This window comes from Anguilla anguilla, chromosome 19, assembly GCF_013347855.1.
Source record: "Anguilla anguilla isolate fAngAng1 chromosome 19, fAngAng1.pri, whole genome shotgun sequence".
Classification (NCBI taxonomy): Eukaryota; Metazoa; Chordata; class Actinopteri; order Anguilliformes; family Anguillidae; genus Anguilla; species Anguilla anguilla.
The window spans coordinates 14,956,184-14,968,981 of NC_049219.1; the positions used below are offsets into that span (position 1 = coordinate 14,956,184).

Here is a 12,798-nt window from a genome sequence, read left to right on the forward strand (position 1 = left end):
CACCTTGATTAGTAGAATCAGGTGTGTGCACCCACACTGTCACTTTCTGAAACATGAAAAGCAAAATGAACAGCTTGTTCAAATTCTGGGACTGCGGTTGAGGTGGGAATGAAAACCAGCACACACAGAGGTCCCCCGGGACCGAGTTTGAGAACCACCGCTCTAGAGAACACTATAAAACTGGAATTTCTGTTTCCACAGGCCAGGTGTACCAATTACATTTTATTTGTATGGTTTTTAATGAATAATACCACATTTGGTCTGGTCAGCAGAGAGGGTGGATGAACAGGTCTGCTCCATTGAAAGTCAGTGCTGGATGCACTATTCACAATATTTTTCCATTTCTAAAAGGGAGCTTTGGAATGTTAGCGTGCTGATTATTATGGGAAAGGTTTATTTTGTCGAACACTTGTGAACGCACTTGTCAATGCTGGTTATTGCCTCATTTGTTTTATTATGCATGGTTTCTGTATGTACTGCAGTTTCTGACCCGAAGGTGGCACTGCATTATAATTACTCCAGTAATGGCCTTGGCTTAGTATTGATTTCTAATGATGCCATTAAACAGGGAAACCGTTGGCAAGAAGGTATGGCATGGCATTTTCTAGTGATGCTATACTTCTGTGTACACTGCACAGAAATGGGAAAAAAGTATTTTAAAATCCTAGTTTCTCAGTATATAAATGGACAACATTTAAATTACCCAGATCTACCCCATGTAAATTGAACCATATAAAAATAGCATTGTAGTAACCTTCTTTGAGGCAATTGGATTTAATGTATTGGCAGCTATCTAGATTTTTTTTTTCATTTTTATGTTTCTTGTGATTATTGTATACAGAATATAGTGGGGTATCTATACTATATTATGACTGTCCAATACTTTTGTTATTATTGTGTGTGAGCTATATAAAATAGCTCTGGGCATGGACACTAAAATATCTGTGTGTTTTTTTCTCTTATGTCTGGAAGGGTTGTATTTGTAAATTTAACTGGGGAAATTCAGCTGGGGTGTACCATTTTTCTTTTGCTTATTTATTTGTATTTATTTATATCTCTTGTGTTTTTGAAGTCCCCCCCCCGCATTAAAATATTTTTCTCAAGTCATTTGGGGGTTGACAAACCAAAACTGATTATGAGAGTGGGCAATTTATACTGTTGTCTGATGTAGCAAGTCGGCTACCAACAGGCGCTGTCCTTAAGCGTACTTCTCTCAGTCTAGTGCCAGACAGTGTGTAAGACTGACCGAACAAGGCAGGTCTCACACAAGATTAATGAGTAAATCTACAACTTTGTGAAACATTGTAAATTGTGTAAAACATGTTTTCTGGCACCTAGAACTGCCTATGGGGATGTTGGGGATAGTTTGGGGTTATTCCTCCCTGGATATCAGTTTCATGCCGTTGAAGAGAATGATCTGATTCAGTATTATGTGCTTAAATTGCACAACGGAATTGGTTTTGGGAATTATTCAAAATTTAAGATTGTACTTTTTTATTCAAAATTTATGATTCTACTTTGTTTTAAAAAAAGCTCCATTTGAATGGACAATATCATAAACTTTTGTTTGATAATATAGACATTTACAAATGTTCTGCCAATTGGTTAAATGCTCAGTTCCCATCTGACGTACTGATTTAGGCTAGTCTCTTCACTGTACAGTCACAGCCGGGTATGGTTGCTCTACACATTGTGTTCACTATGTTAGATAAGTTTGAAGTTTTGTATTTTTATATATAAATGTACATTTTCTACTAGTTCTTCAATAAAAAGTAGTTTGCTGTTTTTCGTGTGTTATGTGTGTCTGTCAATGGTTGTGTGACCCACTGCACTGGGCTCTCATTTAAAAACTGATGTCTTTGGATGTCACTGCGTCTGACTAGCAACACACACACACACACACACACACACACGGCTCAGTTTCTGCCACACGTTTGGCGATATTTAAATGCAGCGAATAGAATTGGCTGGAATGCAGTCTGGAATCAGGGCTGGAATTTTGGTTAATTCTGTTCCGCTGCGGCATTCCCGGTTCCAAGGAGGAGAAGTGGACAGGGAGAGGACGGAGGAGAAGAACTGAGGGCCAAAAGATTAAAGGGGTGGGGGTCCCAGGTTTCAAGTCCCCCTATCCACATATCCACTGAGTGTCCCCAGCTCAACCCCCCACCTGTACACACACCCGTAAAATTACAGGAGACAAATAAGACCAAATAGCAACCGCAATAGTAATACGTATTTCTAAATTTCATTTCAGCTTATTGCAATGAAAATGCACAATTACAGTTTTGTATTGGCTGACAGAATTTCATCTGGTGTATAAATCAAGTGTCCGGCTCCAATACTGCAGCAGTTAAAATCAGTTTTGGTAAACTAAAATCTGTTTGCTAGCAGAACCTGCAAATGCAGTATTTATATCTGGCAAATATTTTCACAACTGAAAAGACATTTAAATTGGTTTAAAAAAAGAAGAAAACCGGTTGGATGTTGTGACATTGATAGAAAAATAAAAATAAAAACATTACCATTTCTTCTGACTTATCGTCATTGTAATAATGTTTAGTAACAATGTCACATTATTATGTACGTTTTGTCAGACAGGATCTCATGGTGGAATTCCACACTGGTCCTGGGGTTGAAAATACATGCGCATGTGGGAGCAGGTGGCAGCGTTCTCTGATACGATGACGTCAGGGTCGTATATAAGACGGTATCAGGAAGGGGAGGTCTGCTCCTTTTAAAAAAACTAACGTAACATCACGCGTGTTGCTCTGTCGAGGGAGGACTGTTTGTTGTGTTAAAATTGCATGCCAGGCGCCTGCGTTTGACCTGCGTCAACATCAGTCGCATTTTCAACACCCACAGAAACTGAAAGGAACAAGGTTTGATCTCTTTTTCTGGACTCGTTCGGATGAACATTTGTGGGTGTGAAGTTTTGCAGATGCATAGCCTACATAACTTACCGGTGTTTTTTTTTTTTTTTTTTTTTTTTTTTTTAAACAATCGCTAAATCGTTTTTAAATGCGAGCAAAAGTCGTATTTGATATCGGAATGAAGGCTCTGCTAATCATGTTCGCTATCATCTTAAATGTAGGTTTGGAAGGCTCCGCTGATCATGTTATCTTATTAAATTTAGGTTTGCGTTTTGAGGCATGCGTTCATTCTGAAACGGATTTTGCAGAAGGGGTGGGGATGGCTTGAATTGGCCACTGTGTCAGAGAAGCCTGCGGGAACGCTCTCGTTATTGCCAAGTCATTTTCACTCGTTAGTGTGGCTATCGCGATATGCTTTACTTAAACACCGAGTCATCGACTTGTTCATCAACTTTGATTGATAATTCATTGTTTGCGGTACGCAGCCATGACAACACATCAGAACACGTGCCCTGCTATCCTTTACTTTTCTTAAACTTAGTTTCACACGCATATGGAAAATGGCCCATTGCAAAAGTGATCCGGTGAAAATAAATGTGCCTTCCTCTCGTTGGGGGAAAATCCTGGCATTTGCTGACACCCATATCATGAACATTACTCGCCCTTGTATTATTTTAATTGCAGCAAAACCGAAAACGTTTAAGTCAACATGTTATTGATATTTGTATTTTATGCTTGACATGGCATATGTCAGTATATTTTGTATATTTTATATATTTTATATCACTCAGTCAATAGTGGCCATTCCTGGCCAGCTTCTGTTTCTCCTCTCAAAGAATTCTGCCATTTTTTAATTTATTATTATTTTTCAAACATGTATTTATGAAAAGTGTGGAGTAAGGTTGTATTTTGATTGATTTCACTGCCCTTTTTGAAGCCCTGCAGATTTCAAAGGAACATTTTCCCTGGTCTTATTTTCTGCTGGACCGTTTTTGTGTTGAGGTTTTTTGTTGGACTTTTGTGCAAAGGACTCCCATCCCGTTATTTCCCGACAGAAACCCAAAGATGGTGCGGCTGTCCCCGTCCCCGGTTCCGGACGTGTCCCCTCCCCCTGAGCGATCTGAGGAGGGGAAGGGGAGCCCGAAATCAGCCTCGCCCTCCAGCCCAAGCCCGCTGCAGCTGGCCCTGTCCACGTCCACCACGGCCTACCACAGCTACGACACCTACATCGAGGACAGCCTCATCTGCCTCAAACACAAGATCCGAAACATTGAGAAAAAGAAGGTGAAGGGGCACTCTTATTTTAAGGAAACCGTGGTTCATGGGAGCAGCTTTCAAATTGTGCACCTGCCTCTGTGTGCACTCAAGCACACTTGTAGACCCAGACACACAAACACACATGGACACACAGACACACAAACACACATGGACACACAAACACACAAACACACATGGACACACAGACACACAAACACACATGGACACACAGACACACAAACACACATGGACACACAGTGTGTATAGTGTGTGGCCTGCTTAATGTTTCACGGGATTGTTACTGTTACAGTTACTGATTTTGGTTCATGGTATGGTAGTTCATGAATTGGCCTAAATGTGTTCTTTTTTTACAGCTGAAACTCGAAGACTACAAAAGACGTTTAAAGAATGGAGAGACTCTCAATAAAGACCAGATGGTATGTGCAGTACTGTAATTGTCTATAGGAGGAAACATTAGGAGTCAGTGCTACACCCAATGCTGGACTTACTTAGAACCTTTCACTTCTGCTTATTAGCATGCTTATCTGTGACTATTTCCACCAAATTTTATCTTGGGTCAATTTTTGAGCTTTGCTCTTCACAGACATGAATGCCAGTGTAGTGTAATATTTCTAAGTCATGTTTATCTTCCCTGTTATTATTCTCCCAATTTTGGATACTCAATCATACCCGTAGATCCATTCCAACAGTACTTTGTTTGCTGTCAGCTCAGGGGAACACAGACAAGTCCTCAAATCTTTGCAGTCACTTTGATGTTCTTCTCTCCTGACCCAGGATGCCGTAGAGAAGTACGATGAAGTCATCCACAATCTTGCATTTGCCAAAGAACTTCAGAAAACCCTGGGAGCCCTCACCCAGGATGTAAGCTCTGGGGGTGGGGCATGGCGGGGCGGGCCGGGGCGGGGCAGTGCAGGGTTCAGCCTTGACTCGGTGGAAACGTTGCTAAGCGGTATCTGAGATGACTAATATGACTACTGTTTGAGATTTCTGAAGTTCAGTGGAATGTGGCGACTAGCAGGGCACTGTGAAGCATAGTAGCCTAGATGTTGGTTTCCATATTTTGTTGGTGCATAGACAGAATTCCAGAGTAGAGTTGCAGCTTTGCTGGCCAGCAGTATTGCGTGGGTGGTGGGAGAGGCATAGGGAAGAGGAGAAGGAGAGGACAAGTCAGCTGTTCCCCCCCCCCCCCCCCCCCCCCAACCTTTAATAACATAGTGGCATCACAACATGGTGGGACTGCAATTAGCCGTCGTGTTGCGTGCTTGTTGGGAATGTGCTGAGCTTATGCTGAACGTTCCCGAGCACGCTTGCTACAGAGTAATGAGCTGCGTCATGCGGACGGCTGCTTTCGCACCGGTTCTGCCACGCAGACAGTCACCCTACGAATGGTGACGCTCTGGTGTCGCTTCCTCAGGATTATAAAATGGGCGACTATTTTAAGGGGCAACTTCCTTTTGGACTTTCTGGTTGACCACATGGGCGTTGTCCATCAGTGAATGCGCCGTGCCCTGGTGGCTGAGGATGTCCGGGGCTCTCTGGGCTCTGCTTTTTAACCCCCTGCCCCCCCCCCGGCGCTGTCGCAGCTGCTCAGGTCTCAGAGGAAGATGGCGAAGCGGGAGCAGACAACGCGGGCGGAGCTGGAGAGGAAGCGCCTCGGCACGGTGCTGCAGGTGCACCACGTCCTGCAGAGCCTGCAGCGGGAGCACGTGAGGAAGGACCTGCGCAGCGGCGCCAACCACGCCCCCTTCCTGCCCGCCCGCGACCTGGAGCACCTGCTCGAGTTCGCCGCCATGCTGGGCTGCAAGAGGGACGAGAGCATGAGGTAACTGGCCACGCCCCCCCTATTATGTACTGGCCACGCCCCCCTATGAGGTAACTGGCCTGTGGTAATGCTTTGCTTGTTTCCTAGTTTGGAGGACCAAATGGAGCAGGCAGCCAATGTGTACTGGGATCTGATGGAGGGTCGAGACATCCCTGTGGCAGGGACCACTTGTAAGTTCAGCGATGTCCGTTTATAATTTCTAACTTTGTCTTTTGTCAGCTGAATGTATCAGTACTTTTTTGTTTTTATTTAAATGCAGATAAGCACATGAAGGAGCTCTTGTCCAGACTGATGGATTGTGGGTACTTTGAACGCATCCCAGTTCCTCACAGTGAGGGCCTGGAAGAGGCTGTGGACCAGCTGACCAGGAAGGCCGAGAGGCTGTCGAAATCCTCAGGGAGCAGCGCAGGTAACCAGGTGACCTGCATAACAGTGTCACACCTGCTCAGTGGTCATGCTGAACAAGTGCTTGTCAATCCAGTAGAGCTGGACAAGATTGGGTATTTGAGCAGAATTTCCTTTCATCTTGCAGTGCCACCCAAATCACTGAGTGCCAATGAAGTTTCAACCAGGGAGGTAAGAATTTTTTTGTAATGTATGGATGTGCACAGCTATGTCGTGTGCATGTGTTTCTTTAAACTTTGATGGAACTCACAGTGGATTCCTGTAATTTAATTTCACTGCACTGTTCAACAGTTAGCTACAGTAGTAGTGCAGTAGATTTTGAGTTCCTTGGTCCGGAACCTGCCATTGACTTTTTGGGTAATGTAGTTCCTTAACAGATGCTACTTGCCGAAAACGGACTTCTCTGACCGAGGTCAAAATGACCAGACTCGAGCCTCGAAGGAGAGCCGCAAGGCAGATTTAACAGCACTCAAAGAGCAGGAGCCCCCGGACTCCTGGGATATGGAGTTTGCGGACAAGCCCTCCTCTCCGCCTCCCACCGTCACCCAGAAACCCTGGAGAGGGGCGGCGACCTTTGTCCCCAAAGAACAGGTGACCGTGCAGAGACCCAACCCTGAACCGAAACAGGTGAGAGCTGCATATGCGCCCTTATTTCCTCGCCCCCCCTGGTGCACCCTCTCCCTGAGGCCAACCGCGTGCCCCTCTGCTTGCTTCCTCAGAGACGAGAGAAGTCCAAAGGACCGCAAGATAACAAATCGGTGAGTGTCTCCAGCCATGACAGCCAGGCTTGGGGTAGCTCTGCTGGAAGAGTGCACCTGGTGGCTTAAACCCCCACCCCACCCAAATGTGGACCCCCCCCTTATTAATTTCACACAGGTTGTGAAGACTGAGGCTGCAGTGGAGGTGTTCAGCTCCCCCTCTCCCCTGCCCCAGGACCCCGTCCTACGGAAAGCGCAGCTTCAGGACCTGATGGAGCAGATCCAGGGCTCTTTCTGTTTTATGCAGGTGCGGGACAGTTGTTGCATTTGCTAATTTTATTTTATTATTTTTTTAATGGCTAATAATTTTGTAGAAAGTGCACAAACTCTGGGTTGACAGAAGCAGAAGAAGGCTGACTTTTCTCTGTACTCTTCTCAACTTGCAGGATTCTGTGCTGGAGAGAGAGGGCTCTCCAACAAATGGACTTTCTAGGGGTTTTCGATCTTTGACTAGACCCTCCACACCTGCAGGTTTTGAAATCTGGATTTTTAAAAAAATTTTTATTAAACATTTTGTTTAACAATCGATATGTTTGCTAACTGTAAAGCTGATTTTATTAGGCATTTCCTTTTGTCTGAAAACATCCCTTTCACTCAGCAGCTCCAAAGGACCCAACAAGAAGTCCAGTGAACTCCCTGTCAAAAGCCCTGCATGTGAGTTGTGTTGCCTTTTAGGTGAAGGTGTAATTGCAGAGTGGGCGATTCATTGGATGGCATGATAATCTGATTTGGTCTCTGTTGCAGTCGACCCCTTTGCCATCCAGACTTCGCCCAGGTGATGGCAAAATTGGCATGACCAATGGAGACCGCTCCCTGAACCACTCGGACCTGGACCTCACTGCCGATGAAGTGGCTTGTGTAATGAATCTAGTATTCTGCCTACATTCCCACATTCATACTGATTAGCCCAGTGTACATTAGTGGACGTGAACCCATTTAGGTTCACATCGACCACCCAACATGGCTACCTCTTCACTGTTGACGGTTTATTCACTGAGTTGGTAGCCAGCCACAACGGGCAGCTTGTGGGATTTTATTGTTGGAGTTCTGTGTTTTGTGAAATTTGGTTTTAAGTGTGCCGTCGCTGCTCCTGCAGGAGAACGTCCAGCTGTCCAAGAGCGAGAGCCTTTCTTCCCCGTCTCTGTATCACCGGGAGTCCATCCTCTCCTCTCCCCTGGCAGAGGACACTCCAAGTCAGGTACAAGTATCGCTTCCTTATCCAGGGAAGCCACTTTACGGGCACTTTAGTGGTTGTCAGTGGGAGATGGCGGGCAGTGTGCACGGACTGCTGAGAGTGCACGGGAGAGTGCACGGTCACGTTTGGGAGAGTAAGCAGAAGCCATTTTGTCAGTGCCGACTCTCCTCATTCCAGAATTGCAGGAAAGTGCTGATGAGCCCTGGCTGCAGCTGCTGCTGCTAGTGCTGGCACAGCGTGTGGGTCAGAGCAGCGGACAGAGCCCATGGATCAATCAGCCATGTGATCACTCTCTCTCCCCCTCCCTTCATCTCTCTGTTCAAATTCAAATAAGCTTTATTGGCATGACAAGGGTTTGCTTACATTGCCAAAGCGTATACTGACATGACATAAACAGATAACAGGTTATCAATAACAAACTGAACTACAGTAAAGACAGGGGAAAAAAATCTAAAAGACAAATGCATGTAATTGACCATGGAAATCACCCACCATCCCTGGGTTGGGAAACTGGTGTCTTATTCATTAGGATGTTGTGATAAGTTATCTTCTCTGTGCCTCTCTCTCTCCCAGGCCCCCGTCTCTCAGGCCAGTGTGATGTCTCCCTGTAACGGAGTGGCAAACCCCCTCAGCCACCCCCCACCCCCCTTCTCCCCTCCGCCCAGCAGCCACACCCTCAGCATGGCCGCCACCGCCCCCCCCTTCCAGACCGTGCACACGGTGGGTCCCGGGCCGCCTGTCCCGACCACCCCGTTTCACCGTGCTGCTTGTAGGGACAATCTCACCCTAAAAATGTTTTCATGGTCTCCCAACAATAGTACACACTCCCAGATTGTGATGCATGTTATGTTGATGCCCTTTTCTTCAGGATGGATCCCCTAAGATTGAACTACTACTGATTATGTAGAGGAGAAAAACCCTTATGAATATGAAATGTATTTATTTAGTCTGGCTATGTCTGTAATAGTCTGACCAGGACCCTGCAGTGGCGTGCTTCCTGGTGTCATTCTCTCTTCCGTTTACGAAAGGTGTTCAAGATCAGCACCCCTCTGACACCCCGCAGCGACTCTGACCTGAAACCGGACGGGGGTGCTTTCCCAGACTCCGACAGCCTGACCGTCGCCACGGCGAGCACACAGACCCCGCCTGATTTCGTTACCCTGGATAAGGACCACCTGCCAGGTATCGTCCCGCCGCGTATCTGCGGAAACGGATGACCGTTGCCGTGGTGCGACGGCATGACTCTAGCTTAGGTTTTGGATCCGTATGTAAAATGGAGGGATGGGTCTAAAGGCCTCACTGGTGTAAATGTCACCTCAGCCTCTTGAGGATCAGTTATTTTTTAAGTGAATTATCTTGTCTTTTGCGCCAGTGTCCTCGTACCCCCCGGAGAGCCCGGTCAGTAATGGCTGCCAGGTGTACCTGTCCCCGGGTCAGCCCGGCGGCTCGCTCTCGCGCTCCGGCCCGCCGTACTACACACGCAGCTCCGCTAGAGGTATGGCGCGCGGCCGCAGGGGGCTGGCTCACCCCCTCCACTCACCCCGCGGGCACAGAGGTATCTATGGTGTCTCTTCTCTTCTCTTTCTGGGTCACTTGGTAGAGAGATATCTATGGTCCTCCTCCTCGCTTTCTGGGTTCTGTGGGTAAAGATACAGTATCTATGGTCTCTCTTATTTATGGCTATATGGGTAGAGATTTATGGTCTCCATTCTTTCTGGGTCAGTTGGTGGATATCTATGGTCTCCATAGATAGTAGTAGGTGCAGAGCGGTTGGTGAGACTGTCACCTTGAGTTTTGCCTGAGGGGGGGGGGGGGTTACCTTTTCCTTCTGTTTGCTACTGAATATATGAGAAGCAGAGCTTTCAGTAGTTTTTTTTCAGCAGCTGTGAAGCCTGTCCTGCCCTCTCTGTTGTAGGGGGACTGGAGGGGTACAGGACTGGTATACGTTCTCCAGGGGGCAGCTTCATTCCCCAGCCCCACGGCACCAGGGAGATCACCCCCGTCCTGTATGGAGTTCAAGTACGGGACGTCTGCCGGTTTCAGAAATGTCCTTGTCAAAGTTTTGCCCCCACCCATCCAATTTTGTGTTTTAAATGCAGTTTTTTTTGTTTTGTTTTTTTTTGCACCCCACCCCCATTTTACAGGATACAGGATACCACCAAAGCTACAAACGTGGAAGCATTACTGGTGGACAGCGAAACCAATCTAGAGGTGAGTAGCATGTGTCTATGTCCTGGTCCTCCAGGCCTGGCAGACCCAGGAAATGGGTTACTGCATGCATGAAGTGCCTATGGATGGTTTTGTGGCTTCTCCAACCAGCTGTCTCTTAACCTTTTAAAGTGTGAGGTCACCATTGGAGTGTTCTTAATTGAACATTCTAATGCTGATGTAACACTCACTACTGGTAACTAAAAGCAGTAGAGTTCTAGAACTTAATCTTCAAAGGGTTTAATGTAGCCAGGGTCTAGTGGATTATCTTATTCATCGCCATAAGGATGCATTGGGTCATCCATTGTTGGCGAAAGTCTTTCATACTTATGGCAGTCCTGTGCAAATGATATACAAGTTTGTCCTGAACCGCAAACCGTGTGTGTGCTGGATGTTTTTGGGTCTGGTTGTGGACCGGGTCCTGAGTTCTGATTCTGCCTCTTGGGCCTTCCAGCTGCCTGGAGCGACTCGTCCCAGGTGAGCAGCCCAGAGCGGGACGGGGACACGTACGCCAGCGTGGACTCGGGGCACGGGGACTCCCGCTGCATCACGCCCATCGACATGCCCGTGGCCGGCCAGGGCCCCACCCTCATGCCCGTGCACGTGTACCCGATCGCCCCGCCCATGCGCGTGGCCTTCTCCGCCGCCCGCACCGTCAACTTCACCCCGGGCACGCTGGACCAGACCATCGTGTTCGACCTGCTGCACAGCAACCTGGGCGACACCTTCGACATGCACCTGGGCCGCTTCCTGTGCCCCGTGGACGGCACCTACGCCTTCTTCTTCCACATCCTCAAGCTGGCCATCAACGTGCCGCTCTACGTCAACCTGATGCGCAACGAGGAGGTGATGGTGTCCGCCTACGCCAACGACGGCGCGCCCGACCACGAGACGGCCAGCAACCACGCCGTGCTGCAGCTGTACCAGGGCGACCGCATCTGGCTGCGGCTGCACCGCGGCGCCATCTACGGCAGCAGCTGGAAGTACAGCACCTTCTCCGGCTACCTCCTGTACCAGGACTGAGTGAGGCCTGCTGGCCGTGCCGCGCGGTTTGGGGCAGCAGCGGCGGTCACGTAGTGCGCCGTCCAGGAGATTTGCACTTAAACACTGTCACTTTCGTGTGTGTGTGTGTGTGTGTGTGTGCGTGAATGTGTGTGAGCGAGGATATGCTGCATGCTACATCCACTTCACTAGCCTCTGCTCATCCAGTGCTCTAGATTAGATGGGAGTGGGGAGGTGGTGGGTGGTAAGAAGGCTGCTATTGCAGTGCACAGAGGCATGGCTGATTGGCTATCGCACTGCTCGTGCCCATGCTATAACTGCTCATGCACCAGTGGAATGTGGAACCAGTCTAACTTCCTGCTTGTACGCAAGGTCATATGATTACTAGTCAAGTTGTAAACTTTATTTTTATTTTTTTTGTGTGTGTGTGTGTAAGGATACACATATATGCCTTAAACATGCACATTTTCTTTGGTAAAATTAGACCTTGATATGCATTGCAGGTAGCTGGTTATTCTTTACAATGGTTTGGATTGTATGAGCTTCCACTACTTAATGTAACCTCTTGATGCTTCTTATGTATTCTGTATGTATGACCCAGTAAGCGGCATGTCTGATGTTTTTTGGGAGACATTTAAGGGTACCAAGCTTTAGGTTTGTCCTGGAAGTATTTAGAATTGGTACCGTGTTCCCAGAATTATTTTTGTGTTACTGTATGATTGGGATGAATGTAGCTGAAATTACTTGACAAAAAAAAACATGGCACTTTAACAATTCAGTGTTGCCTTGCTGTCAGGGCGATGGGGTGCTTTACTGTCATTGCACACCACAAACGGTCATGATCTTGTCTGGCTGTTGGGTTATGGCAGTAAATGCTCTATAAGGGATCTGTGAAAATGACCTTTTGCCTCAATAAAAAAAACGAAAATGCACTGTACTTGTCTGTCTTTTCTCCCATACAGGTCCAGTATATTAGGCTTTACTGGTTTGTTTTAGTTTGGCTGAGGAAACTTGTGTAAGGGGGTGGTCTGAGAATTACAGCCTGTACATATGAGATCAAATGCACATATGGTGGTATGCAATGTGTCTGACGTACCACTAGAGGGTGCCAACGTTCCATAATATTGCGCTGTACTTGTCTGCCTTTTCTCCCATAGAGGTCCAGTATATTAGGCTTTACTAGTTTGTTTTAATTTGGCAAAGTTTAATTTGGAAGAGTGAAGTCACCGAGGAAAATTGTGTAAGGGGTTGGTCTGAGAA

General features: G+C 47.0%; 1 protein-coding gene across 4 annotated transcripts; it reads left to right on the forward strand.

Annotated features, from left to right (window-relative positions):
* The first annotated feature begins 2,717 nt into the window (after window positions 1–2,717).
* Window positions 2,718–12,470, forward strand: caprin2 (caprin family member 2). 4 transcript variants are annotated; one of them, XM_035401351.1, is made up of 21 exons: window positions 2,718–2,879; window positions 3,926–4,154; window positions 4,502–4,564; window positions 4,923–5,009; window positions 5,732–5,970; window positions 6,058–6,140; window positions 6,230–6,379; window positions 6,503–6,546; window positions 6,742–7,002; window positions 7,095–7,133; window positions 7,252–7,380; window positions 7,520–7,604; window positions 7,732–7,787; window positions 7,878–7,991; window positions 8,230–8,331; window positions 8,902–9,048; window positions 9,357–9,510; window positions 9,701–9,883; window positions 10,244–10,347; window positions 10,473–10,539; window positions 10,991–12,470. In XM_035401351.1, the coding sequence occupies exons 2-21, from the start codon at window positions 3,936–3,938 to the stop codon at window positions 11,557–11,559; spliced, it is 2,895 nt and encodes a 964-aa protein (XP_035257242.1). In that variant the 5' UTR covers window positions 2,718–2,879; window positions 3,926–3,935; the 3' UTR covers window positions 11,560–12,470. The 4 variants fall into 4 exon arrangements, with proteins under 4 accessions (XP_035257242.1, XP_035257245.1, XP_035257243.1 ...); XM_035401354.1 differs by having other exon boundaries at window positions 9,701–9,823; XM_035401352.1 differs by having other exon boundaries at window positions 7,735–7,787.
* Window positions 12,471–12,798: the final 328 nt, after the last annotated feature.